The sequence below is a fragment of the Gambusia affinis genome, linkage group LG19, assembly GCF_019740435.1.
Source record: "Gambusia affinis linkage group LG19, SWU_Gaff_1.0, whole genome shotgun sequence".
Taxonomy (NCBI): domain Eukaryota; kingdom Metazoa; phylum Chordata; class Actinopteri; order Cyprinodontiformes; family Poeciliidae; genus Gambusia; species Gambusia affinis.
In genome coordinates, this window is record NC_057886.1 from 12,328,416 (window position 1) to 12,356,082 (window position 27,667).

General features: G+C 37.0%; 3 protein-coding genes across 5 annotated transcripts in view; 2 read left to right on the forward strand and 1 right to left on the reverse strand.

Moving 5' to 3' along the window:
• Positions 1-6,705, forward strand: part of prkcab (protein kinase C, alpha, b) — a 102,649-nt gene extending 95,944 nt beyond the window's left edge. For both annotated transcript variants that reach the window (XM_044101377.1, XM_044101378.1), the window contains 2 exons: positions 1,051-1,191; positions 3,530-6,705. In XM_044101377.1, coding sequence (XP_043957312.1) covers positions 1,051-1,191; positions 3,530-3,694 — 306 coding nt within the window. In that variant the 3' untranslated portion in view covers positions 3,695-6,705. The remainder of the gene's footprint in view (positions 1-1,050; positions 1,192-3,529) is intronic.
• A 933-nt stretch (positions 6,706-7,638) lies between these two features.
• Positions 7,639-15,584, forward strand: LOC122821754 (voltage-dependent calcium channel gamma-5 subunit-like). The gene is made up of 6 exons (XM_044099947.1): positions 7,639-7,758; positions 10,350-10,613; positions 11,929-12,015; positions 12,399-12,539; positions 12,626-12,771; positions 13,459-15,584. The coding sequence occupies exons 2-6, from the start codon at positions 10,418-10,420 to the stop codon at positions 13,717-13,719; spliced, it is 831 nt and encodes a 276-aa protein (XP_043955882.1). The 5' UTR covers positions 7,639-7,758; positions 10,350-10,417; the 3' UTR covers positions 13,720-15,584.
• A 410-nt stretch (positions 15,585-15,994) lies between these two features.
• LOC122821753 (cytohesin-3-like) overlaps positions 15,995-27,667 on the reverse strand; it is a 34,307-nt gene continuing 22,634 nt past the window's right edge. For both annotated transcript variants that reach the window (XM_044099945.1, XM_044099946.1), the window contains exons 7-13: positions 26,891-27,003; positions 25,319-25,467; positions 24,849-24,960; positions 21,310-21,386; positions 20,365-20,436; positions 20,096-20,250; positions 15,995-18,491 (exon numbers count right to left, since the gene is read on the reverse strand). In XM_044099945.1, coding sequence (XP_043955880.1) covers positions 18,419-18,491; positions 20,096-20,250; positions 20,365-20,436; positions 21,310-21,386; positions 24,849-24,960; positions 25,319-25,467; positions 26,891-27,003 — 751 coding nt within the window. In that variant the 3' untranslated portion in view covers positions 15,995-18,418. The remainder of the gene's footprint in view (positions 18,492-20,095; positions 20,251-20,364; positions 20,437-21,309; positions 21,387-24,848; positions 24,961-25,318; positions 25,468-26,890; positions 27,004-27,667) is intronic.

A 27,667-nucleotide genomic window follows, 5' to 3' on the forward strand; every position in this document is an offset into this window, starting at 1 on the left:
CTGTGGAACAAAATTCTGCTCAAGAATAACCACAAATGCTGCATAGTCTTTTTTTAATTACTGTATACAGTATATATTGTATAATTAAAAATCAATCTGTGTCTCAATGTGTCTCACAGATTTATAAAGTTGCAATAAGTAGAAGATTTTGCAATAGATCTGCTTTTTGATCTAAAAAGGTATTTCTTTATTTGTCTTGCCACACAGCCATCGAGACACAATCTACTTGTGCTCAACCTTTTATTATTATTATTATTATTATTTTTGTTCTCTTCCTTTAGAAACTACATTTAGACTACAAAAATTTCCAAAGTTAAAAACCAGAAAGAAACTGTTTCTTTAATCAAAATAAAACTGATTTGATTTTTCACTCTGCATGAAAAAGGAAACAAAAACTACACTTGTCAGTGTGTTAATGACAGCTTAATGCTGAAGGTTATAGTATATTAATATTATCTAGTATCTTTTCTTGTGTGGCTCAGAAGTTGGCTTTATTACAGGAAGTTGTTTTGCACTGTTGGTGCTACTGAGTTACAAATTTCCAAGGCATTCAAAAATATCCCTGTATTTATGTGTTCACCTTTGTCTGGGTTGTGCTTTAATTTCAGCAGCTGTGTGGTGTTGATTTATATATTATGGTTATTTACTGACAAGGAAATTAGCTTTTAGAGTTAAATTACAAACTAGAGAGTGTTAGCATTTGGCTGCAGACTGATAGCATTTTCTATTAACGCATCACAGTCTCATTTATTATGTTTTTATCTCCTCAAGCCTGTCACACAAAATATGTTTCATAATGTGAGAACAGGTGACAAAACAGATTTCTCTCCTGCTATTGTGTGATTCACTATTTATTAACAAAGAGTCATTCATGGTTGAAATTGAAGGTGACTAAATCTCCTTTGTGTAATAATACATTTGCTGTCAGTTTTGCTAAAATAGCTTAGTTTACCCTCCTTTTTTCTTCAGCTTTGCCATTTAGTCGTTTATTTTTTAAATCACCAAGCTGGAATTGTCTCAGCTGCCATTTCTCATTCGGTTTGTCCTCAGCTGATGACGAAGCATCCATCAAAGCGTCTCGGCTGCAGCATGGAGGGCGAGCGGGACATCAGAGAGCAAGCCTTCTTCAGACGTATCGACTGGGAACGCCTTGCAAACCGAGAGATCCAGCCGCCTTTTAAACCCAAAGTGGTGAGTAAAGTGGATGTTTGTTTGAGCAGAAGGTCACATGCCAGTAGTCCTAAGAACATACTTAAAAGTCTAGTAGCAGCATTTCTTTGGGGGCACAAAGATGTAACAACAATTTTGAACCCCACCCCAAAACAACCAGTTGGCATTTAAATGCTTTCTATTTGTCAGGGAGACTGTAGTAAACTAAATACCACCTTTAGCTGCAGTCCAGCCTTGACACCATTGTAATAGAGAAATAGCTGGAGGTGTTAATAATTGTGTTCAGTTTGACATTATGCTGCTTCAGTCCAATGAATGTATTGCAAGGCATTTTACTCATCTACCAGCAATGCCAACAAAGTACTGTGGATATAAAACATTTCCTCACAGTGACCAAAAACTTTCCCTTTGATTTCCTTTTCCTTAGGCTTGTTTTTGGATTATTGAATGTCTTAATCCATAACTTTGTTTGATTTTCCTAGACTGTATTGTGTTAGTTCTTTGTTCTAATGCTATTGTCTCGATCAGGATATTTATTTGGAGTTTTTCAGACATTCCATTCACCACTTCAGTTGTTCTTAATTGTTATATTCTGATTGCGTTAGGAAATGAGAAAATGACTCAGAAAACTCCCCATCATCAAAGGAGATGATGTAATGTAAATTATTCACATTTTCAGCATTCCAGGCAGCTGCATAGAGGAATTTGTAGAGGCTGAGTTGATTGGATATTTTAAATTTGGGTCAGCTGGACTTTCCTAATATATATATATATATATATTATTTTTTTTTTTTAAATCAACACAAAGTGAGAAAAGCTAGATTCTTATCGACCACCATGTTTTTACTGCCCAATTTCATAGGATCAAAATAATTCTTGGATCAATTTCTGATCCCTTGATTTGAATTGTACATCTGAGCAATCAGGTTTTCACTGCATCCTCATCAGCAGGAATGTCAGTCTCTAACTATTCAAATACAAATTGTAATTTTTGTTTCACTGGTTCCTGAAAAATATGTTGGAGGTCGAAAAATGTGCAGAAAGCATCCTGCATAGCAATTTTCTGCCACATACAGAGTGTGATGTATGTCATTTTAAATCACTGTTGAATAATTAAAATTATTTCCTGGAGGAAACTGCTTCTTCCAAACACAGCGCCTTAGTGAGAATGCAGGAATCTGATTGTATGTTATGTTTTTTTATGCATTTATTGGTTTTTCTTGCTAAACTGTTATATTTTATATTCACCCAGAGAAGCTGAAGGTTAAAAATTCATCAGTTTGCACCTGCTTGCACTTCCTAAACCACATCCTGTGATAGAAACTTCTAATTTTCTGCTTGCTGACCACCCCATCCTTCATCCCCTCAGCACCCAGGAAGTCTGAAGTGTTGCCACTGATGGTTAAAAATAGCACAGTTTCTTTTTACTTCCACACCAAATAAATGCAAAACTGCACACTGGATGTCACACATAAGGACTGGAAAACACTTCTAAAAGCAGGTGGATCTATTACTGTGTGGCTTATTACATTTGTGAGATCGTATGCTGCGACATAAATTGGTCTGAAGTTACAGCAAACTGATCCATCTGAGCTTTTATGGCTCTGCTTGTGTTAAATTATGGAGCAGCTGAAAATATCTGGAATGCTAATGTATCTCCTGAGTAGATGCATTGCAAAGAAGAAGTGCTGAAATTCAATATGACAAATTATTGTTTTTTGCTGTGCGCAACATCTGTATTTCATTGTATAAAAGAGCATAACAAGCTTTGCAAAAAGTGGTTAGGCCCATATGAACTTTTTAAATATTTTGTTATACTACCACCTTCAATGTATTTTATAGGGATTCAATGTGATTGTCCAAGAAAAAATATTGTGCAATTGTGAGGTAGTTTTCCAGAAATTAAAAAAAAACTACTATTTGTGTGTGTATAAGTGTGTTGTGCATTTGCAATCAGCCTCCCATTGAGTGAATGCGTTGTAATTACACCTGGGGTTTTTTCTACACTGACTTGAACTTAGACAAACTTTATTGTCATTCAGAATACGGAAAGTGCATAAATGATATATAGTGTAAGTAGATTCTGACAGGGTGGCAATATTATGTTGAGTTAAAAACTGTATATATTACTCATAGTATGTAGTATTTAAAAAGGTCTAGAAGCATAAAATAAATAATGCCTGTTAAATAATGAACGTTGTTGGGACATTATTTAACAGGAAGCTTTAGACTGCAGCTTTTTACTTGCTAAAGATTGAAATTTCACCCTCCTTGTGGGTCCATTGAGCCTCTAAAGCAGAAAACGTTAGGATGTTTGACATAGCACCCTCTCTCTCCTCTATCTTCTTATCTCTCACAGTGTGGAAAGGGAGCGGAAAACTTCGACAAGTTCTTCACGCGCACGCAGCCCGTACTGACCCCTCCAGACCAACTGGTCATCGCCAACATCGACCAGAGCGAGTTCGCTGGCTTCTCCTTCATCAACCCTCAGTTTATCCATCCATATCTGCACAGCGTGGTATGAGGAGGAAACATCTAAAACGTCCCATGACCAACAGACTCAGTTTGTCCTCTAGTTTCTGCATCTGAGAATCATGCAATTTAAGGGAACTGGCACTGATTTCCAACTCTTATCCTGTGGTGCATTATTTAGTCCAACTCTGTGTTTCCAGACTCCCGGCTGTGGTTTTCTGCAGACCTATAGCCTTTTATCTTGTGAATGAATGTGTCTTGGTATCAGTTACTATCTCTTTTGGTGTTAAAGGTACAATCTGGTTTTCCCTCACTTCCCCGCAATGCACAAAAAGACTGAAGCATTTTTTTTCCCCCTTGTTCTGCCTGAACTTTATCGACATGTTTGTTACATTTCTACACTGAGAAAAGAGTTAGTACACTGTTACACGAGTGCCAAAGTAGAGATGAAAATACATTTCTATTGCTTTTTTTTTTTTTCCACCTTTGGCCTTTCCTTATGCTGTCAACTCACTAAAACGTCTCAACAAGAGGCTGTTTGTATTTGTCCTTTTGTAGAAAGTTACTACAGTATATCTGACGCGATTTGGACAAACAAAAGCAAACTGTGTTAATGTTCCAATTCATCCTGGTCTTTTCAGCACAGCAGATGTTAGCTGCAGTGGACAAGTGTCGTTCAGAAAAAAATCTGAGTTAGCGAGACGCTATTTTCATATGCACAAAGCAGATCTCTTTCGCATGCTTATTTTCTGACTCTGTATGAGCTGTAGGGTCTAGGATGCAGTACACGTCTTGTATGACTGTAAAGTTTAGCATACTGATATAAAATTCAACGATATACATGTTTACTCGGATTAAAAGTTTCTTACTGGGATAAAGGTTTTGTGTTTGACTTTTACGTTCAAAGAGGTCCAACCCCAATGTTATTTTTTGTTGTTGTTGTTTTTTGTGTAAATTTGTTCAAGAAGAGATGTTACTTGCCGATTTTATACAACAAAATGAATGTGCTTTTACTACCATAGAGGGTTTGAACATTTCTATGTTTAGATTAGTCCTGAAAACAGATCTATATGAATTTTGGCTGATTCTTTGGTAGCTTTGGTATCAGCAAACCCTGTCTTACATGTATGTATACCAAGTATTTATCCGCTGTTTTCTACTACTCAGTGTCATATAGAGAATATGCAGCACTACCTGTGCGTGGAGCGATCGGAAATGCCCCTCTTGCCTTGGTCCCGACAGGGTCGACTCCCTCTGTAGACAAACTGAATCCCAAACCGAGCCGTAATGGTGCAACGACTCTGGAGCGCCCTGTGGCTGCAATGTGTCATGTCTTTATATTTATATTGTGTGCATGCGTGAGGCGAGGCCTGATCCGAGCATGAAAAAAGGCCCCTGCATGATGTAGAGACCGTAATGTTGTGCAGAATGAGAAAACCAGCCAGCAATGTGTAATTTTTTTTTTTTATTGTTTTTTTTTTTCCCGATCACGACTTTCCTCTTTCTCTGTCATGTAGCCTAATCTGTTTGGCTAAAATGGCACCATTGTAAGCAGTGTAAGAAATGTGAATTGTTTGACATGGCTATTTGTAATATCTGGTTCCAAGCACATTTTTATGTATTCAACACACTTAATTTGTCCGTTATGCTACTGAGAGATACTAACTTCTAATGGAAAGTCTTCAAAAAGCTGCCATTTTTAGATTCTTGCACAACTCAAAACCCATGAATTAAATCTAAACATTCTGTCTGAGTTTGCACTTCTTACAGTGACTTGTAATCATACACCTTGACTTTTTTCCACTTTTTATTTCTATACAACAAGCAAACTTCAATGTATTTCACTGAGATTTTATATGGCAGTGTAACACACACTGATCCATAACTGTAATGTAAAAATGATGCATTGTTAGATCTTTTCTGGGTGTTTGTCTACCAGCTTTGCTCACGCTTTGTTAGATTGAATTGGAATCACCTTTTAACATCAAATTGTCTTGCTGCAGACTCTGAGTTGGATTTACCCGTTGACTTTGACTGGGTCATGTCTTGTTGGAAAGTCATTCTCTATGCCACGGTTGAAGCCTCTAACAGGTTTATACCCAGTTATTTTGTATTTAGTTATATTCACCTGCACATCAACTTTGACCTGCCTTCCAGTTTCTGCCAAAGAAAACTATCTCCATGTCATGATGCTGCCACCTCCATGGGTTAGCCTGTGTTTACTGTGCCCAGCATGAGTCCTGTTTGTGTAATTATCTTTAAATGGGACTTCCAAAGGCTTTCTTTCAACAACAACATATTTCTTGTCACTTTCCTTTATAGGCAGAGTGTAGAGTGGCTGTCAGATTTTTTCCACCTGAGCTGTGTAACTCTGAGGCTCCTCCAGTGTCTGATAAAGGTTTTCCTTGCCTGGTATTTTCTTTCACTTCACTATTTTACACACTATGCTATGTTGGTCTGCCATGGACCTGTTAGATCTTCGAGAGTTTCTGTCCTGTATCTTTTAGATGCATCTTTGCTCCAACACATCAGAATCAAACAAACTTCTCAGAACTAGATGGCATCCTGTGCAGGAAAATCAACCATTTCTTTCAGTTGTATTAAAGCTACAATATGCAAATATTATTTAAAAAATTAATCTTTTACACAGTTGTTAACACTGCCTCTATATTGTGACAGTATTGTATGAAACAGATAATCTTTGAAAAAAAAAAGCCAAGATTCTTTGCCTTCTTCCTGAGCTATTACAGTGGACTACAAAAAAATCTGTCAACCTCATGTACGTTGTTTTTAACCGAGCGATATATTTCTGAAGGTGGTAGAAGAGCTTGATTTTTTTTTTGTTTTCCCCAGATTATCTGTCTTAAACTATACTCTGATGACAAAGTGTCAGTTTTAATAAATGTGCAAAAAAAAACCATTTTCATAAGCGTTACAAACGGGAGCTTCAAACCAAGGATGCAACTAAAAGCAGCAAGACAATAGCTTTTGAGAATATGAGTTGATGACCTTGGTCTTTATATGAAATCACAATGTAATAAATTGAAGTTTGGGGTTGCGAAGCAACAGAAGTTCAATGGGTATAAATATTGTTTCAAGGCACTCTATGTATCAGGACCAAAATTAAATATTTTAAAAGAAACTGAATGTTTACATGTCTCATATTGAGAAACTACGTTGGATGGAAGATTGGAGAAAAACATTTTTCAATCTGTTATGTGGGTAAAGAATTACTACAGGTTACATTTAGAGCTACAGAGCGGTTTGTATGTCTCCCCTCAATGTTCCTGCTTTGTAACCTGATTCTTGTCCCTCTGTTCTTTGTCGTATGATGGATACTGTGTATTAATAAAGTATGAAATATATATATAGAAATATATATATAAATATACATCACAATGTCTTATTGATTGTTTTCCTTGTGTGGTATTGCTGCTCAAATGTGTTTGATTCTCTACTTGTTCAGCAAAACAGCAAAAAGAACCAACTTTCAAAAGCTGCATTTATTTTCGCTGATCTTAAAATAAGATATTTCCAGATATTTTATGAGTTGAGTGGTTAAGTTGGTGTGATAAAACAAAACAGCATAAAGTCCATCTTTAGGTTTTGACATCAGCCTGGAAGCTCAGGTGAGCTGATCTTGGTGCTACATTTACAGCCAACTTTACATAATTTAATCAAGATTCATTTGGAATCAGGTCATCTTTACATAAAACAAAGCCTTTACCTAAAATCTAGGAATTCCTTTAGTAATTTGCTAGTAATGCTCAAAGTCATTTGAAGTTGCAGCTGCTGAGTCGCTCTCTCTCTCTCTCTCTCTCTCTCGCTCTGTGTGTGTGTGTGTGTGTGTGAGTATCTGCAAAATGAGCAACAGAAATCAGACAGCAGAGCAGGACCAAGTAGCTCTCTCTCTGTCTCTCTCTCTCTCTTTCTCTCTGTCTCTCCCTCATCCGTTGGACTGTAGCATCGACACACCGCTTCATCGTCTCCGTCAATTCACTGTTCTCCAGAGGATTTTATTGATCACTGTTGGATTTACCTCATTATTCCTCCATCAGGACTTTCTTGTTTTTAGCCGTGAGCTGCAAGATTTTGTGGTTAACACTTTACAAACAGGTAGGAGAAAACTGAGCACTATAGTCATTGTAAAAAACGTCACATGCTTTTGGACGTATTCGGGATTTTAACGGTTTTCACCTTGAACTTGTCAGACATTCTTGTTGAGTTAACTGTTTCATTCCCGTTGTACTGTCCAGCTTCTTGGAGCTTAATTTCAAGTAACTCTTTTAGAAATTTGTTTCTAAAGCTTCTTCAGGAAAAACAAATTTAAACACTTGCAAAGAAAGAAAAATTCAACGATACAGTGGAACCAGAAGTTTACATACACCTTTTTTTTCTCACTGTCTGAAGTTAAATCAAAACCAACTTCTGTCATTTTAGGTCTTCTAGAAGTGCCAAATTTATTTCTATTTGCCAATATCAAGAATTTAGTTGATTATTATTTAGCATTTAAAAATTATCAAATACATTTGTATGAATTACAGGCCCACAGTATCACACATCCTTCACCATACTTAATCCACTTTGAAACAAGCTCAGTGTTTGTTTGTTCTTCAAATCCAGCTGAAATATATGTGGCCAAAAAGCTTCAATCCAAGTCCTATCTGACCAAAACACCTCATTCCAGATAAACACAATTTATTTTAGCTAACTCCACACGCTCATGTTCCTGATGGCTGAACAAAGAGAATTTTTCTTGGCATCCCTCATATCTTTTTAACTTGTAATTAACACCTAATGATGGATACTAAGATTTTTTTTAACCTTCCATTTCATCCTGCTTTGTGTGTGTGCTATCAAGATAAAGATGAATCCTCGTCCATCCTTTTGCGTCCTTTAGTTGTGTTTTTTTAAACTTTTTAATTATCGCTATGTCTGCAGATATAAACAAGTTTGTGCAAGTATGTATTTTCCTGTTGCAATTTCCTAGGAGAGGATGTCAATTATAATATACAACTATTTTATATAATGAATGTTTCAGTCACACTTACTTAACGGTACTAGAACTGTTAAAGGTGCCAATAAGTGTGGCACCAGTAGTTTTTTTCTTAATATAAACAATTATTTCTTAGTTGGAGATGTGTTATGTTAAAAAAAAAAAAACCTCTGAAAACAGTCTTAATGTAAAACAAATTAGGCTCAATTTTTTTTTTCTATTGAATTTTCTGCAGCTGTTTTAAATTTGAACTATCTAAAGCAGTGTGTTTAACTAAAGAGGTGTCAATAATTGTTCCCAGCTAAAATCACTGGTTAATTATTGATAGTGTCTTAGCTATAAACTGCATTCACTCATCACTTACAAATAGCTGATGAATCGGTTCATAGCTACTTCAATAAAACTTAAGAAACATTTAATGCATTTTATCATTGTTTTAATTTTGAATATTTTTAAGCCTATTTTGCATTAATTTTGAGACAAAATAACTTATTTCTGGTAAATAAAGCAGTAAAAAGCATCCTAGTTGGGCTGATCTGACTGAGTTGGTAATCACAACATTCCCAGCTGGCACCCAGGTGGTGCAGGACTTCAATCAGCTGTCTTGTTTGCTTGTGATGATGCATAACAACAGGAGGCTGGGACGCTAAATCTACATAACTTTAAAGAGCTGCTTTATTTTTAAAAACCACTTCAACTTTTGAGACGTTAACATCTCAAGTTGATAGATGAATGTCTTCAGGCTGTTATGAAGAAAGCAAAGTTAAGGTTTAGGAAATGCATATTTAAAAGTCCTATGTCGATTTGCACTGCCCTCTGACACTCTGTGCCTTAGTAAATCAGCCCACATTCATATGTGTCCCAGGGGGAGGTCTAAATTACCACTTTTCCTCTTCAGATGACGTCTTACTGTGTGATTCTTCACCCATATCTGGAGACTGATTGTGTCTGTGAGCAACTAGCTTCTACTTACTGGCTGAAAATGTCAAAAACGAGGAGTGGATTTTAAACAATGTGAACATTTGTATTCATAGTAGTCTACCATGTATTTCAGGTCTTTTAGTCTGGAGGCTCAAAAGGCTTCATAAATGGTTTCCATTTCATTCCTTCTTTCATGGCGGGTTGCCTGGAGTTAGACGGGACATGAACAGAATTTAAAAAGGAGAATAGATATAGCAGAGGTTTGATCTCTGGCACATGACTGAAAATAGATCTAAAATAAACATTAAAGGTATTATTGATTTAACCCTGCATCATTTCAATGAGATTGCTTTGTAAGAATGGCCTGAAATGTCATGTGGGTAACTGAAAGACTTGGCGCTCATAGAGATTTTCATCTTCATCTTTAAGTCAGTTATCTGTCTTCTTTCCTGCTCCAAATTTTCTTACATTCACTGCTTTTTCCTCGGATGAGTTCACAGAGCTCAACACTTACAGACACATCTAAAACTCTGAATGAATGAGATTGCGTAATCTTTTTTGAATACATGTGTAAGATTTTATTAGAACAGCTGTTTTTCTGTATTTTTCTCATGTATAAAAACAAGTATTTTATTTATTGTATGTGCTTATATGACCAATATTAAATTATTTGGAATTTATTATAAAAAAAGCTACATTTAGATTTACAAACAGTATTTTTGATTTTCCACATCATTCTAACATTCAGTCTCTCATCACTTAAACGCCTTCTTTGCTTCCTTCCCTCCAGCGTATTGCTCCAGGACCCAGTTTTTTTTTGTTTTGTTTTTTGTTTTTATTATAACAACTCTGGAAATCATGAGTGCGTGCAGCAGGAAGGCTCTGACTTTACTCAGCAGTGTCTTTGCAATCAGCGGCCTGGGGCTGCTGGGAGTGGCGGTGAGCACAGATTACTGGCTCTACCTGGAGGAGGGAGTCATCATGCCTCTGAACCAGACGGCTGACATCAAGACGTCACTGCACTCAGGTCTCTGGAGGGTCTGCTTTCTGGCTGGTTGGTAACATTGAAATGCTTTAAGAAATGATGCAGAAATTTGTGATGAATTTTGACAGTGAGCCTTCTGCTAATCAGGGTTGGTGAAAATGGATTTCACACTCTCCCTTTGAAAGATGTTCATCTTGTAACTGGGGAGAACTGATTGTGTCACAGTGACGTGTCGTCACTCCGCTGCAGCCTTGACATTCGTTTAATTGACATTCACAGCGGCTATGAGTAAGTGTGGAACAGGAGCGTCTGAGTCCTCCTGTTCCACACAGGAGGACTCAGACGTAATGCAGGCGATTTCAGTGCTGCACCATACTATATAAACAACGAGCTTCATGAGAGCGATGCCACCCCACTGAGCCACAGACAGAATAATTCCAGCTGGACTCTGTATTACATCGACTGAGTTGCATCGACTGAGTTGCTTCTCTCCACAGCATGCCGTGTAATCCACACTTCTCTAAAAATAAAAATACACTGCAGACAAACTGAGAATCAATTTCTTATCGACAGTTAAGGAAGAGCTTTACAGTAACTGAGAGCAGATGGAGGATATTTTATTATTTGTAAAAAAAATATATAAAAAAAAGTTAAAATAGCAGTTATTGGCATATAAAACTGGAAGAGTAAACTCAAACTGGTTGCTTTGTAGGTTAGCCGTGATTTTAAACAAAGTTCATTCACTTTCAGTAAGACTAAGTTCAGATCATTCATAATGTTTGTAATTTTCTGACTGAAAATTACAAATTTTAAGTGAGTTTAAGTGTAATGTACAAAGTGCAAACATTAAGCTTAATATTATTCAGGTTGAATGCAGGTGTTTGAAACTGTGAAAATCTGTCATAAATTCATATTTTTGAGCAATATTATTGATTGTACCCCTCCCCACCCCACTAGGGACAAGGGTGTTAGAAAATGGATAGATAGATCCATCCATCCATATTTATAAAAGTTTTTATAAGGAGTAACTTATCTTCACATCAGCATCAACGATTATTGATTGATTGTGCAAGTCATAGAAGTATTTAATTGAGATCATTCCACACTGGAAAAGCAGTGGTTCAACCATTAGAAAACATAACTCATGAAAAACAGCTCCACACTTTTTTTGCTTTTTTTGCTCCCTCAGCAAAAAATAAATAAATAAATTCACTATAAAGACAATGAAAATATTAGAAATCAACTATTTTCCTGCAGCATTTTGACATTTACCTGTTTTAAATTCCTGTTTCCTGCTTTATTTGATTTTAAGATTTCTAGAGAAGCAGTGCAAATGAGAGCTCATCTTCTGTTTTCTATTTTGCTTACCATCCTCTTTTCTCAGGTGAGGAATCTGGCCGCTGCTTCACCATTGAGTACATGATGCCAACGAGTCTCCATCTGACGTCAGAGTCCACAGGAAATGTACTCAGTGAGTAAAAAAGAAAACCTACGCTTTAGGCAAATGCATCCTTCTGATGTTGTTCAAAGTAACCACCTGGAATACTGTTCTGTGATAAGAGCGTGTCGTTTTCCAATGCATGTCCTTTCAGAAATACCTGATCTGAAAGCATTCTGACAAATGAGTCATCAGAAACAAATGAGAAATGACAAATGAGTCATCGTGTTCCTGCCTGTTTCTCTCCAGAATACTTATCACACACAATCAATATCACGAGTTCCTTCAGTGCAGCTGAGGACAAAATGTCAGAAAAATGTTTACAAGTTCAATCAAATAAAGGAGTAACTTATCTTCACGTCAACATGAATGAAAACAATGCCCTACAACTTGTTTTCTCTGCTTCATCTTCTCAGAGATGATCCGCTCATCGACTCCATTCCCTCTGGTCAGCCTCTTCTTCATGTTCATCGGTTTTGTCCTCAACAACATCGGACATGTCCGTCCTCACCGCACCATCCTGGCGTTTGTCTCAGGAATCTTCTTTATCCTTTCTGGTACACAGATCTGATTATTTGTCTGAAGTTTCTGACGTGTTTTTTTTTTTTCTTATTTCCTGACAAAACAATTCTCTATGTTTCAGGGCTGGCTCTAGTGGTGGGTCTGGTATTGTACATCTCCAGCATAAATGATGAGATGCTGAACAGAACAAAGAGCAGTGAGGTCTACTTCTCCTACAAATATGGCTGGTCTTTCGCCTTCGCTGCCCTCTCCTTCCTGCTCACTGAGGTACAAAAATGACAGCAAAATCTTTGCTTTGCACCACTTTAGCTGTAGTTCAAGTAACATACTATTGGTTCCTTATACTGCTATAATAACTGCCGATATTTTTTTTATAAAAACTGAAATGATCAATTATGTTTAAAACATACTGAATTCAACTTTCAGTTAGATATTTCCACATTTTGAGTAATTATCTTTGAAAATATTATTGAAATTGAAATTTTCCCAATGGATGTATTTCCCATTTTAAAATATAACATACTTGACTTGTTGACCTATTTCTTTCATTGTGCCTTTTTTTGGCACTTTATAAATATTAAATTAGTTAATTACTCAGGAAAAATGTACTGGACCATTAAAATAATTACATTTTATCCGTTTTTTCGATCTCAATCTTCTCTCTCCACCACTTTAAAACAACTCCTGCTAAAAAATGTCTTTGGAACCACAGACCAAATGTGGTCCGTGGTATTGACCGTGGTATTGTGCAGAGGTCACAATACATCCTCATTGTGACCTCTGCTGGTCACAATGAGGAACTGTAGTGCTACAGTGTTTTCCTGCCCCGGTTCACGTTTTAAATATCTCTGGATTTATATAGTATTTGCGCTACAGACTCTTGCCCCACATTATCACACTACTCCACAAATTCAGTTCAAATAATTTCTTCTCTCCTCCTTGTGACTCCTGCAGAGTGCGGGAGTGATGTCTGTCTACCTGTTCATGAAGCGCTACACAGCAGAGGAGATCTACCAGGCTCGCCGCCCCAATTTCTACCGGCCTCGGCTCAGCAACTGCTCTGACCACTCCGGTCAGTTCCTCCACCCAGAGTCCTGGTCGCGTGGACGAAGCCCCTCTGACATTTCAAGCGACGCGTCACTGCAGATGAGCGCCAGCTACCCTGCTCTCCTCAAATGTCCCAACTATGACCAGGTGTCATCTTCACCTTGCTGAGTCATCAGAGGTCGATAAAAGGTCACTGAGCAATCTCTTAGTCAAATAGCAAAGTGAAATAAAGACGTTTCGTTATATCGAAAAGAGACCAGCCAAATAAGTGAGTGCTATTGGTCAGAAGACTTGAGTTGAGTTAATTCCTACCAGGAAAAAAATATATATTTCTTTGTAAATACCGTAGTCACAGTATGTTTGCAGCTTAAAAGCAAAAGTTTTAGTTTCGTTAGGATCTTATATGACGGACCAGGGTTTTCGATCCAAAGAGCCATTTTTACATTCAGTCATGCTAATTAAAATTTATTTAGAGCCACAAATACTGAATATTACTGAATATAGCTAATTAATTTAAAGAGCCACGATTTTACTTCTATTTTTAGGTTTTACAGTTAGGAAAAGCAACTTTCCAACTTTAATGAGGTGTTGACATTTGCAAAAAATTAATTAGAAAAAAGCACAAGGTTTCCAACTTAATGACAAGAAAAATACATCTAAATGTATCATTACTAGAACCTTTAGTTTCAGTCTGTTGTGGAAATCAATGCAATTATTCCATGAAAAAACCTGCTAAAACCTGCATTTGTTGTTACATCTACATCTAAAAACATTAGTTCGTTGTAACATTAATTGAAAACTCGATCTAGTGACCAATGTTGAAGGCAACTAGATAAGAAGAAAACCAGATGACTCTTCTCTCTTGGCTACTCAAACACCATTGAGAATCTAAGGTGTCTGAGAGCCATATTTTTTCCTTCCAATTCAAAGAATGACCTTTTTTGGTCCACAATGGAAAACTCAATAAAACATAATAAAGCTTGAGATTGTAAGGTGACAAAATATGAAAATGTTTGAGAGTTAATTCCTTTTCAAAGTACATAGTCCTTTGATTATATTTTAGAAGTCTATTGTTCAAGGAGTTAGCTTCGGTCAGCTATGTCCAAAAATATATATCACAATACTGCAGCATCCAGTTGTTGCAGAATATTAGCATTTATTTTACTTTTTCCATTAGGGAAAATGATCTTTGTCCTGGAGACCTGTATGTCCTAAAATTTGTGTTAAATTTGATTATTCAAGTTTCTGTTTTTATTTGATTGTGCAATCAAATTACATTCTGTATCAGAAGTATGTGTGGTATATTAACAGATATTACTAGGGTTTTTTGTGTGGTGTTATTTGCAAGGTCAAGTATTCCCCATTTCAAACAGGAAGCAGCAATATGTTGGCAAACATTTCAGTCCTGGAAAATGATAGAAGTCTGTTTTGGATAGATTAAGCATTTGAATAACATATGTTGGAAATCAGAACAAGAATAGATGTTAATAACTGAATATTGTCCATTGTATAACTATTTTTGTGATAAAAGTGTGTAGCACACTAAATCACCAGGGTAATAAATAATTTTAGCCCAACAGTCGTCTATATTCTTGAGAATTAACAGGTGTAATTTACACTTCAGCCACTAGGTTACACATTTGACATTGTTAGAGTGAGTACTCGTTTCAATGCCATGAACGCTTAGTTAACTTTTTTGGCAAAAAAGGGGGAGGAAAAGTCCTATCAATTAGTTTTTATCACAGTCCTAAACTTCAACTCTAAAATGGTTTGATTAGTGAATCATTCAGGATCTCTGACTGTAGCAACTGTGATCTTCTACAATAAGAATAACAGAAATTGCAAATGATTGTGGGAATGATTGCGAATGATATGGCATGATTTTTGCATAATCATGCCATAGTTTTTGCAAGAGATAGAAATTATAATCTTAGAAGGTTAAATTGTGATTTGGGTTGAATCTGATTGTTTTCTGTGTGCCTGTTTTTCTTTGTTCTTAGTCCTTTCCAGTCAATTAGGGCAAAAAATATAGATATTTTATCAGAGACGAAATGAACAGCTTCCACTGTGATCTTTTATTCCATACTGTGAAAGAACAAGATATACTGTATTTTAAAAATATTCTGTACAGCAAAGTAAACTTTGTGCAACACTATAAATTGATCATTCTTTGCTAATTTAACTGAACTGTTTTCAAATTGTAATTTTAAGGAAAGCACCTGTAGGGGGCACCAGTGTTCCATGTCCTGTCCAATAAGTATTTTTGCAGAAACCCAACCGGTTTTTCCGAACATATCCTGTTCTGCTTCCTGTTTGCTTACCTTGGTTGCCTTTAGTCAGCCACGTAACAAAACAGTCTTTCTCTACACTTGAAAGGTAATAAATACCTTTCTGCAACGTGACTTAAATCTCATTTATGCAAAGAAGTAGGTCAAGACGAGCGTCAATAATGAATATCCCAAGCTTTATGTATACTTTATGTAGAGACACGTAATGTACAACGTGACCAAACAGCTCTTACAGAGATTATAAAAATTAATGCGACCACATGCCCACATAGGGCTGCAGAAGATAAATTTATGCCCTTATTTCACAAGGCCTACATTTTTATTTTACAATCACATACAAAACTATTGGTGTTTTTTTTTGACATCTTTATCAACTATATAATCATCATCCATAACATGAAACATCATATTCACTATAATCTTTTCCATTTTTATAAATATAACAATCTTTTTCTCATTAGTCATGGCTTTTAAACAGCTTTGTCACACTTGACCTAGATTCTCTTCATTACTTCTATCATTTTTTTTATCAAATGATTGTTTAAGGCTTTTGCCAAGAAGATCCCAAACTTTAGCAAGATGCAAAAATGTTAGTGTGCATACTACAACAAAGACACTAAAACCTATACAATATATATACACATAGATAACTTAGGCATACGTTATTTAAGATTTACAGGAAGTAATAATAAAATTATTTCACGAATAAAAATAAATACAAAAAATGATAGCTGATTTTTAAGTAGAAAATCTTAAAGAGGAACACAAAAGCAAGCAAGGATCAAATGCAAACAGGATCACAACAATACACTAACTTTCACCAACATAAGCAGAAGAGAAATTTAAAAAAAATCTGGAAAGAGCTTAATTGGACTGGTACCAACTGGGCTGCTGCAGAGAGAAAAACAAACCCTTCCTTTAGATCAAAATGGCTTTCTGAAAATGAAAGCTCTTTTGAAATCGTAATCTTTAAGATACCCCAGAAATCAGAACTCTTGATATATTTTAGCACCAGCTAATGCCAGGTATTGTTGATAAGAATTTGTCTTCAAAGTATGAGCCAAGTAAGTTAAATGCAAGTTTTAGGTGCTGCAATCAAGTGAAGTACCAAAGTAGAATAGGTGTTTCTAAAGTGGCAGCTCTATGATACTTTTCTAGGATCTCATTATAAAGCTTGTAGACTACAGAGACAGTATAACAAAAGGTTGTAATTAGCTGTATAATTAGCTTTGAAACCAATCATTTAATGCTTCTTATGCACATGATGTAGTCTGTCATTTTTTTAAACCTGGGGATCAACTTGAGGAAATATGCAAGATTTTGTGGAACATCAAGTCCTATTGTACCTTTGAGGTATCTGTGCTTATTTTGACGGACTTTTGTTTTATGTTGTGTGAAAAACAACAACAGTAGAAACATCACTTCTCCCTGAAGTCACCATCTTGGCTATAATTAGTTGAAATAATCAGACAGATTAAATTCCTAAGTTTCTCTTTCATTCTAAAATCCTCAAGATCTTCAGAAGGTCATTCTCATACTCCTGCTGCATAATGCTACAAAATGTAACATGAGTATGTGCAATGTCATTATTGGGTCATTGAATCACAGTTGCGCTAAATCTTCAAAGGTGCCGTTTACATGACATGTGAGACCTGAAGAGCTTGTATTTTCAAAATGTTCAAAATATCTGACAGCCTGGCTTATGTTGAGGTCAAATTATAAATCTATAGTGATAAATGTGTTTGAAGGCAATGTGGGAACGAAGTGCATCACGTTTTCCAATGATATTAAAACAAAAAGCTGGTGCCCAGAAGTCTGATTGGGGAATAAGGATTACAACTTCAGGTCTGAAAGGTTTACGTTTTGAAGTCTCATATAAAAGCACCATTACTAAATCAAAATATAACAAAGTATGCACATTTCAAGTCTCTGCTCCCAAAGAAAAGAACATAGTCTATACTTTGACACCTTTTTGAGGTTTCTCTGAGCAGGGCACCAGGAGAGACGAGCTCAGCACCAGAATGAGATGACGCCGTGGTCCAGCTGTGGTTCCACTGAACCACAGCCACCATTCCTTAAAAACGTCCATCTGTTTCCTCCTCCTGTTTATTCTTCTAACCTCGGTATTGATGACCATCCACCTGAACTCTGGTTTTTAGCTTCAACAACTTTTTTTCTTTAAAGCACAGTGGAGGAAATACTTTCACACTATATGCAAACAAACTTAACATGCACACTGCTGCACACACATACAAAACACATACATAGTTCTTTATAATAAGTCACATACATGCATGTGCACCTGAAACATGGCAGTTGTGCTTTAGGGGGCAACTAAAACATGTTTTGATATGAGCAGGGGGCGATAAATGAGATAAAGAGGACACAAACAGGCTGGTTCAATTGGTTTCTACATTACAGTTGAGATTTATATGTTCCCCTCACTTATAGAGTGTCCAGGTTTGTCTTCAGGTCTTCAGCTTCACAAGTGAACCAGCTTAGCGGCATCCCATTTGTGTCTCCATGAACCAAAAGAGAGGAAGATAGAGCACTTTGGAGCTTGACTTGATTGTCTCTCTTCACTTCTTGTTGGCGATGCGCCTCTTCCTGGTGGCCAGCATGTCGTAGAAAGGGTCCCTGCTAATGCTTGCCCTGTAGAAGCCAATCAAAGGACAGCAATCAAACAAACAACGCCACATGACAGAAGGGTCTCAAACGTCTTTGATATGGAAATGGGACACATTTATGCAGACCCTGCCTTAACCAGATCATAAAACGGGGGGAAAAAAAAAAAGTTTGCGCAGTGACCTAGTTAGGTTTCCATGGTTTCAGAAGATGAGCTCCCTCCCCATCCAGAGTTATTTTTTTCTTCTTACTCCAATTTGGAAGAACCTCTTAAGAGTTTCCTCTTCCAGAACTCTGCCAGGAAAGCAGTAAAACATACAATCCCACACATTCCCTCTTGCTCCCCCGCAGGTTTTTTGGCCTCATTGGAGGGCAAACAATTGTGCTCAAGATTACTGAGTTTTTTCTTTCTTCCATAAAGAGCGATGATGGAAAGGCAGCGTCAAACAAGAGTGAGTCAGGAAGCCAGTTGGGCTCTGCTGAGGAGCCCAGTTTCACGGCTGCTAAATCCTGTTAGCACCAGCAGCAAGAAGAGGCTAAACCCTTCATTGAGCTTATCGCTGATAGCCTTTGTATCTCCACAACACCAACAAGCTGCAAACCATGACCATGCCCCGGATTCATAATGTTTATTGTCATCTCTAATGAAACAATTACTCTACTGTGGAGTGATCAAGCACATACAAGGCAACCCTGACCAATGGTCACCCTTTACCCCACAACACCCATTTGTGTCCTGGGAAACCCAAAGCATCTAAAGAAATGTCAAAGCTGAAGAAACTGACTATTTGTTTCAACATAACCTGGATCTAAATACTTGTGACTCAGGACAAGCAAAGTGTGCTTCCTTTGCCATGACATCTTCTTAAAAGACTGGAGGAAAAAAAAAATAATGATGATTTCCATAAAAAGCCTTTCATCTCCCAGGACCAGAGTCTTGTGTGCCCCTCTGGTGAAGATGTGGTTCGTTACCCTCAGAGGCTGCGAATGCATCAAACCCAGTTTGGAGCTGCTTTGCTGGCTCCCCCCTATGTGCCGTGCAAAGTCACTTATCCCTTCATCATTTCCAGAGTGAATAGGCTGTAATGGTATGTAGACGGTGGATGAGGAATTGCAGAATATTACAGCACAAAAGGTGCTCTGTTCAGCTGAGAAAACTGCTTTTGACTTCACCATCTTCAGTAGAAGCAATTACACAGCAGTCAGTATTTAGGTCAATGACTGCATGTCTAAACTGTGAAAGGAATACAGTGCAAAAGCATTAATATTCCTTGAATCTTCCTTTCTTGATCCCGTCTAGTGTTAGATGAAATGGCTGAAAAACACATCAAATGCAAACGATTCTCAGAGAAATTAATCATTCATAAAGCAAGATAAGGATTTTGTAGCAGAAATTCTGAAAAAGGTCAAACCTGAAAATTAAACTGAAATGTCTATCACGTATGAAACCATAAAAACGTTGACACATATCTTATCTCTCTGTAAAGTATGACATTTTAGACAGAAAATGTTGTTTATTCAATTAAGCAAACCCATTAACTACATGGGCCGATGAAATCAACATTTATTGGTGTAAAGACCAAATATGTTTTCATGGTAGATTATCCCAATATTATCGGAAAGAAACTTACTTAATGGATTTAATCCACTCCTCTTTCTCCTCGGGCGTAGGCGCCGATATCCTGTATACCACATGGTTGCCCTCGACAACACGTCCGTCTGCCTCAGTCTTGCAGGCTTTGATCACCTGGCCTTTGTGATTAGGGTTATATAACTCAAAGCAGTTCTGGTGGAACAGAAAAGAGCAAATGATTAGCTTTTTGCCCAGTAATATTTTCGTGTACCACTGTGAGACAGAAATGCAAACACAGATTGTGGTCTCTACTGAGGAAAGACTCACAGGTTTTCTGGGCTCTTCCACTTCCCTGATGCTGAGGTTCTCCAGTGGGATGATCCCACGAGGCTCTTTGTCCTTTAGGAGGGCAAAAACGAGACAAGGTTAAACAAGGGAATAGAAAGTAAAATTTATGAAGAATCAATAGTCAACGTTCACAAACTGAAAAGAGGGACAAAGAAAGGGCACACATAATTTTGTAAAAATCACATTAAAAATCAAGAGGGTTAGAGGAAATTCAGTTTGACATGGTCCACTAGCTTTGAAATCAACCTCATGTTCTGTCCTCCACGTGTCCTCATGGCTCAGATGTTGAAGCGGATAATGCGTATTTCCAGCAGTCAGACAGAGGACAGGATATAATGATAGTATGCTGAAGGATAATACCGGAGTATGGAGAGGACATTGTTTATGCTGCCGTCAGCACATATAGCCGCTTCTAAAAAAATTTGTTGGTACAGTAGGATATCAAGCAATTAATGAGTGAGCAAAATTATATTAGCAATAATTACTAACATTTAAACCTGGAATTTCCTCTACATAATGTTGTTCAGGGGAAAAAAGTCCTAATTTTGCATAAAAAGTAAAACTCTAGTCCTTTAAAGCCAACATCCTACAAATTATGAATGAGTCCCTGCTGTAACACACCTTAATGAAACAGGTGAACTACATACTTTAAGGTTCTGGAGAAGTCTGGTAATGCATATAAGAGCATGCATTGTTAAGAAAGAAATTTTATGAGGTGCATCAACATTTAATTTCCTTTTGGGGTTAATTAAGTATCTCTGAAATTAACTGAAAAGGGGGTTTTAACTTGACAGTATGAAAAAGTTAAATACTTTGGCAACAAACTGTAAGTGGAAAATTGTCACTCAGTTACTTGTTCTGCTTCTTCTAACAGGAGATGATTAAACTCCCTTTAATAAATAACGTTCTTGGAGGAAGACTCACTGTTGTGTATTCGAAGTAGTAGAGGCAGTTGTCCGTCAGGATGAACCACCTTCTCTTCCAGGTTTTCACTCTTCCCCCTGACAGAAAGAGACAGAGGAAACGGGAAGTGACACAATGGTACTAGTGACAGACTGGCTGTCTCCCCGTCAGGAAAAAGAGCAGAATATGTGGCGCTCTAATGATTTACACCCCCACAGCTTCTCCTATTCTTTCTTATAATTAATACTAAAAATGAGTTAATTTCTTTAGTGGAACATTCTCCTTTCAGTGTTATAAACATATATGCCACATAAACATCTAGAAGTAATTTCCCCTTATGTATGGAGAATAAGAATTGATGTCTTTGAAACTAAATTGAAGATTTGTGCTCATGGAAATTGCTAATAACTCCAAACTAAAATCAGACATAATTATCAATAAGGTTGCAAAATCATTTACTATCTATAAACAACAAACAAAGCTATTTTTGCTAGAGGTTTGGAGTTGTTTCTATCAGTGTGTCAGTGAGGTGATATGTTTAACTCTCACTATGGAATAGAAACTGAACTGTTATCCAATGATAAGAAGAAAGTTCACTTTGACTTTCAGAAGATTTTATGCTGGCTTGTTTATTTTACGATTACAATCTACAACCGTGATCTCTCCAAGCTTCAAGCTTAGTCAAACAATGACTCACACACCTGTTAAATTGTTACTGACTTTGCGTATTTGTTACTTGTTTTTCTTTCTTGAGGGATCGCAAGAGGTTGATGAGGACCCAACCTGGCGTTAGGAAAAATCCCCTTGAGGTTCAAACCCCAACACAAACCACATTAGAAAAAGCAACCAAAACCCCAGAGCAAGTTTGCCACTTCATGTGTTAATTTTCAGGAAAAAGAAAAAGACACAAAAGAAGAGTAAAGATAAATGTAGGTTTGGAAGCAAGTTCAGCCTCTAGCAGCAGCTGCAGAAATTTGAAGTAGGAGCAAAAAGGAGGCTCTAATATCAGGATTCTAGTGTCTTCTCAGTTCATGCATAATTGCGCCTTTTGCATGAAACACAGATAAAGGAGGTTTTGGGCCTCCTTTAACTGTGTTTGCATTGCCTAAACTTTCGAGATTTCACTGCAGCATGTTGGTAGTGTCCGCAGGGCTACACATAATTACAAAACCTCTCCACTCCCTCACATATCAATACATTCTGGCTGTTGAATTAGCATAGACAAATTTCCGCTCTGCACTGAGGTATACTTAGCAAAAAAATAAAGGCATTTATTTCTCTGCATCCTCCACGGTTTATTTTTAGACAGTTAAATTAGAAGTATCATTATCAAAGCTGGCACAGGAAAATGGCTCCAGGGGGGAGCCGTACCATAATGTAATCATGTTAGGCCTATGAGCCACACTGGGACACTACGAATTCGTGCTCACCAGCTAGATGAGACCACTGAGACGTTACACAGAGTCAGAGGAATGTGCAGGTCGAAGCCAGGTGTGTGAATGGGGTCATAAACCAAACCACCTGCAGTGAATCTGCTCCTTAACCCATGAGAAAACTGCATGCCGGCCATTAGACATTCTTTATATTTGGTTATAAAACTTGGTGTTAAATAACAGATATATAATTAGTAATGTAATTTAAGAATGTAGTAACCCCTGGGGTTACCGTTGGGTGATGAAGTGAACTCTAAATTAGAAACACATGAAGCTATAAAGCAGGAAATGGCAAAAGGGTTTGTGGAATAAGGATTCCTTTACACACAAAATCTCAATTATCTTCCTTAAAGGCATCAGGATGCCTTCAAAAGCAACAGAATTGTTAAATGATGTGACACCAATAACAATATACCACTAGGAAGGTAGTAAATACGTTTCAAAGAACTCATTATTTAGTAGGACAATGGACAAGTGGGAGGAGTGTTAAGAATGTTATTCAGATGTTACTTAAAATCAGGATTTTACTCTGACCACATGCAATAGGTGCCTCAACATATTTCCTCATGTCTGCTTAAGCAAGCTGTTGGGCCTTTGCTGTTTTGCACCCTTATGTTTTCACACCATTTATGGGTCAGTAAACCAAAAATAGATACTCAGGTCTATAGCTTTCACTGTTATTGCAGAGGGTGATGATGCTCAGGTTTATCAGTCTTTATCACAAAAGAAGAAAATACATTTTTATGTTGATTTAGAAGGAGAAATACCAACTTTCTGTCATGGTATTTCTTCTAAGCAAGAAACCTTTTTTCCCTTCTTGATCCACAGTGCCTGTTGTCATTTTTATGTGTTAAGCAGCACCTTTAAAATGATACTTTATTGTCTCTTTAGGCACCGACAGACATAAGGCTTCCAAAAATCTTTATGGTACATGGGTGTACACAAAGGAAACTGGCAGACCCTTGTGATCAGGTACAGATGTTACCTAATTACCACTTACTTGCGCATAAATAAATCAGTGTGGGGTCCCTGAGTGAACTCAACTCTCAGTATCTGTTTCTGAAGTTGTTGTTATAGTTTTCTGGGAATTATTCATTTGAAAATGAGTTCACCTTCTGTGGCACCCCTGACCCAATTGTAAAGCCAGCAGCACAGTCTTTTCTTTTCCTGACCTACAATAAATCAGTTTTCAGTAGAAGAAATGTTTTTTTCTGGGCAGTCTACATTAAACACTCAGCTCTTTGCTTTAGGGAAGACTGTAGTTGACAAAAATACTTTAATGTCTTAAAAACTGGATTTTTTTTTTTTTCAAATTAATGTTAACTGTGTCTTCACAGTTATTTATTCACCAAAACTATTTAAGAAGAATTTTGTTTCAGAATTAGAAAAATGCTCATGTTTAAGTAGCCCCACAAATACTTTGGTAAATTTACCTCACATGCGTTTTGACTTTGCAATGCCTTTCAATTTGAAGAAAACTGAAAGGCATTGCAAAGGCATAGCTGAAACCCTACCCATTAAATTTATGATGTTCAAAGCAAAACACCACATTTATGAAACTTTTTCTTTTAGCTTTACAAACACAGGACCAACTGGAACTAGTGAAAGGCAATAAAAATAGAGAAAATAGCAATCTATATTTTTCTACTGAATGCTTTCAATAATTATCACTCTTAAATGTGTAATCCAGTTCCTAAACTAGCATCTATTTCTAAAAATTGCGATAAATTGAACATGTAATTCCCTTAAGCATTGTGGGACATTATGGATCCCAAACAAAATATATGTTTAAAACTTTCTTTGTCTCCATAAAATAAGTATTTCATTGCCCAGTGCTCATGATAACATGAAACCTTTCTAAGCTTTCCGTTTCTGTTTCAATCTTAGTATTATTCTGATTGTTTACCTTTCAGAGGACATTTACTAAAAAAAATAAGCTCTTGCTACTATTTGGTCTGCGTACCGTAACACTTCACTTCCACCTTGCGTGACAACACTTTGCAGTTTAAGCAAAGGAAAAAAAATCCCCAGCTGTAAGGCAAATAAAAATGCAAGAGTAAACAAATTAATTCATCCAGGATGTCTTACACTCTCCCCACAGCTGAACAGAGGGAGACTCACACTAACCTAATTTAAGCAGCCATCCTTCTCTGTCTGGGTTGAAGAATGTGTGCGTCAGGTCGTTCCCATCATCCTCTGGGATTTTAAAGGGTTCACTCTTAATGCTGTCGTAGAGATTCTAGAAAAGAAAAGGGAAAACATTTTTTACATCCGATTTAGCTTATTAAAACACAACTCGGACAAACTAGGTTAATAATAAAAAGGAACTTTTTTAAAAAAAAAACATCTTTAACACTTTTAATCCACTATCTTCAATAAAACAATTGAATAAAACAAGCGAATTAAGTTTAACATAATATGAATTGTTTACAAGAGTCAAATCTTTCTGTTGCTTTTAATAAATCATATATATAAACAATTAAAGACAGATAAGTAAAAAAGAAAAAGTAACACTTCTTGCATACACCAGCACAGTGATTTGCAGTACAGGGCTAAATCTTTCCAGACATTCAAACTAAATAAGTCACCATTCTTACCCTGAGTAGCTCCTCGGGGAGATCTCCTCCCTCATTGATCCCTCTGTTCATGGAAATGAAGCGCTCCACCGGGGGCTTGTCTCGGACGTTGGGATTGTGAAGGCTGGTATTCAGCATAATAATGGCAAATGAGAGGACGTAGCAAGTGTCTGTGGAGGAAATTGGACAGTTTGACACATTTGTCCTGCCTTTGGACAGGGTTACTCTTGACATAATACATACTCATTCATGATGGCAGAATCCTTTTGCAAAGTAGTCAAGACTGGAGGACTTTTCATCGGTTCAAAACATCAATAGCAAAAACTACTAAGCTAATTAATTACAATAATTGTCTGTTTAAATGATTGCCAAATGACAATTATCAATATATATAGTTTTAAATTTAGGTTTTGGAATTTTTTCTAACTTCCTGTAGCAGTTAGCTGAGCTGCAATGCTAACAATAAATTGGAGGTACACTCACACAGCTAAAAGAGATTCAGTTATAGTTGTGTTTATTTGATTTTGCATCAGTACAGCTACTAACAGCTTAGTAAATGTAATTCTTGCTGATACTTGAGTCAGTTCTGTCCATTTAAAACACCACAATGGGGCTAGCTGCTCCTTCAGTAGCTAATGAATCATCCTAGACATACTGTGTCTATATTACTGTGCAAATTGTATGCTTTTCTTTATACTGGTAAATTACAGCAGCATAGTTAATATGAAAATGAAGAGGCAGATGTACCTCATTTGCACAGTCCACTCTGTCAAAACAAGCAACTGTTTTAAACAAGAACCAGAGTGACATGACTGAGATTTGTGAGTAAAAACTACAACTAACCTCTTTTCAATAATTAATTGGAGATTTGTGAAACAAAAACCAAAGTATAATCAGCAAAAAGGGCTTAGTTTTGTTGACACAACTTTCCCTCCAGTCTTTTTCGCACAAACACACACATATCCACGATCATAACTCCTACTCACCATCCTGGACCTCACACATCCACACACTACCAGCCCCAGTCAACATCCTCTCCACTTTGATTTATAACACTGCACACCCTGTTCTCAGGAAATGGCCAATAACTTAGTCAGGGTGTGTCGCTGCTTCAATAGTGATGACCTGAGCTGCCACCTGAACACAGGAGGCTCCATACAGGACGCAATGAGACAAGACTGTACTAATGACCGCCATTGAGCAGAGATCAATACCGCTATAACCGCTGGAGACACAGATGCTGATTACAGGTTGGGGGGAAAGCTGCTTAAAGACCACCATGTTAGCTTTGGCAGAAATTTTGAGAAGTGTACATTTATGCCTGAGGAAGTGAACTTTATATAGAAACTGCAATGCTAATCTTCTTTTCTGAGAGTGAACGCTTATCTTTGTGAAAAGATTAAAGATTTGCTTTGGCCACAGTAAAATTTATACTTCAGATCCAGGTCTGGCAGTTTACTGGGAACAAAACAGTCAAAATAATTGATTTGAGTTTGCAGTGGTCTTTCTGGCTCAAGTAATCCATCCAGACTGAGTCATGACAATGCTGCTATGTGCGTGCGTGCGTGTGTGCGTGTGTGTGTGTGTGTGTACCTGTGGACTGGAAGACACCAGGATTGCACTGGCAGTACCTAGAGGCAAACGCCTCCATCATGCGATCGATCTTCTGGGCTTCACCAGGAAGTCTGAAACTCCACAGAAACTGCCTGCAACAGCAGAAAACAGAAACTTGATGATCTCATCACATATTTTTGATGCAAAATTTATATTGGATTTTTAGCTCACATCTAGTGCCAGCCAGCACAAGATTTGGTCTAATAGAAGAAGAAGAGGAAGACATGCAAGAAGAATGAGAAGGTAAGGTAACAATGCTGTTGTGATTGTTTAAAGAGCTACTCAGGATTTTTGGTAAGAATGTTAAGAAATTCAGCACCATTGCTATGGTAAAATACGATGATGATGGGAACATTGATGTACCTAAACTGTGTATTTTTCAGTAAGAAAAATGATTAGAGCTTGCCAAATACTTGAGCCTCCAGACGTAAATTCAATTAAAATGTTTGAGGCAAGACTTAAAAATTCTCTAAAAAGCTACATTTTTTTATTTTGATCTTTTTCAAAGTATCTGTCTTTATACTTTATGTTATTGCTCCACTATTAGCAGAATAATGTTCCTAGTGTCAGACGCCACAACATTAGCGTATAAAAACATGTGGAGTTTTTATACATGTGGCTGTTTACCATCATCCCACCAGCGCTGTCCCCAAAAAGCAATATTTACACCCAATCCACAAGTTGTAGTAATAAAAAGGACACATCCAGGAGTAAATACTAAGGTTGTGATTATAGTTATAATGTTTGACAGTATTA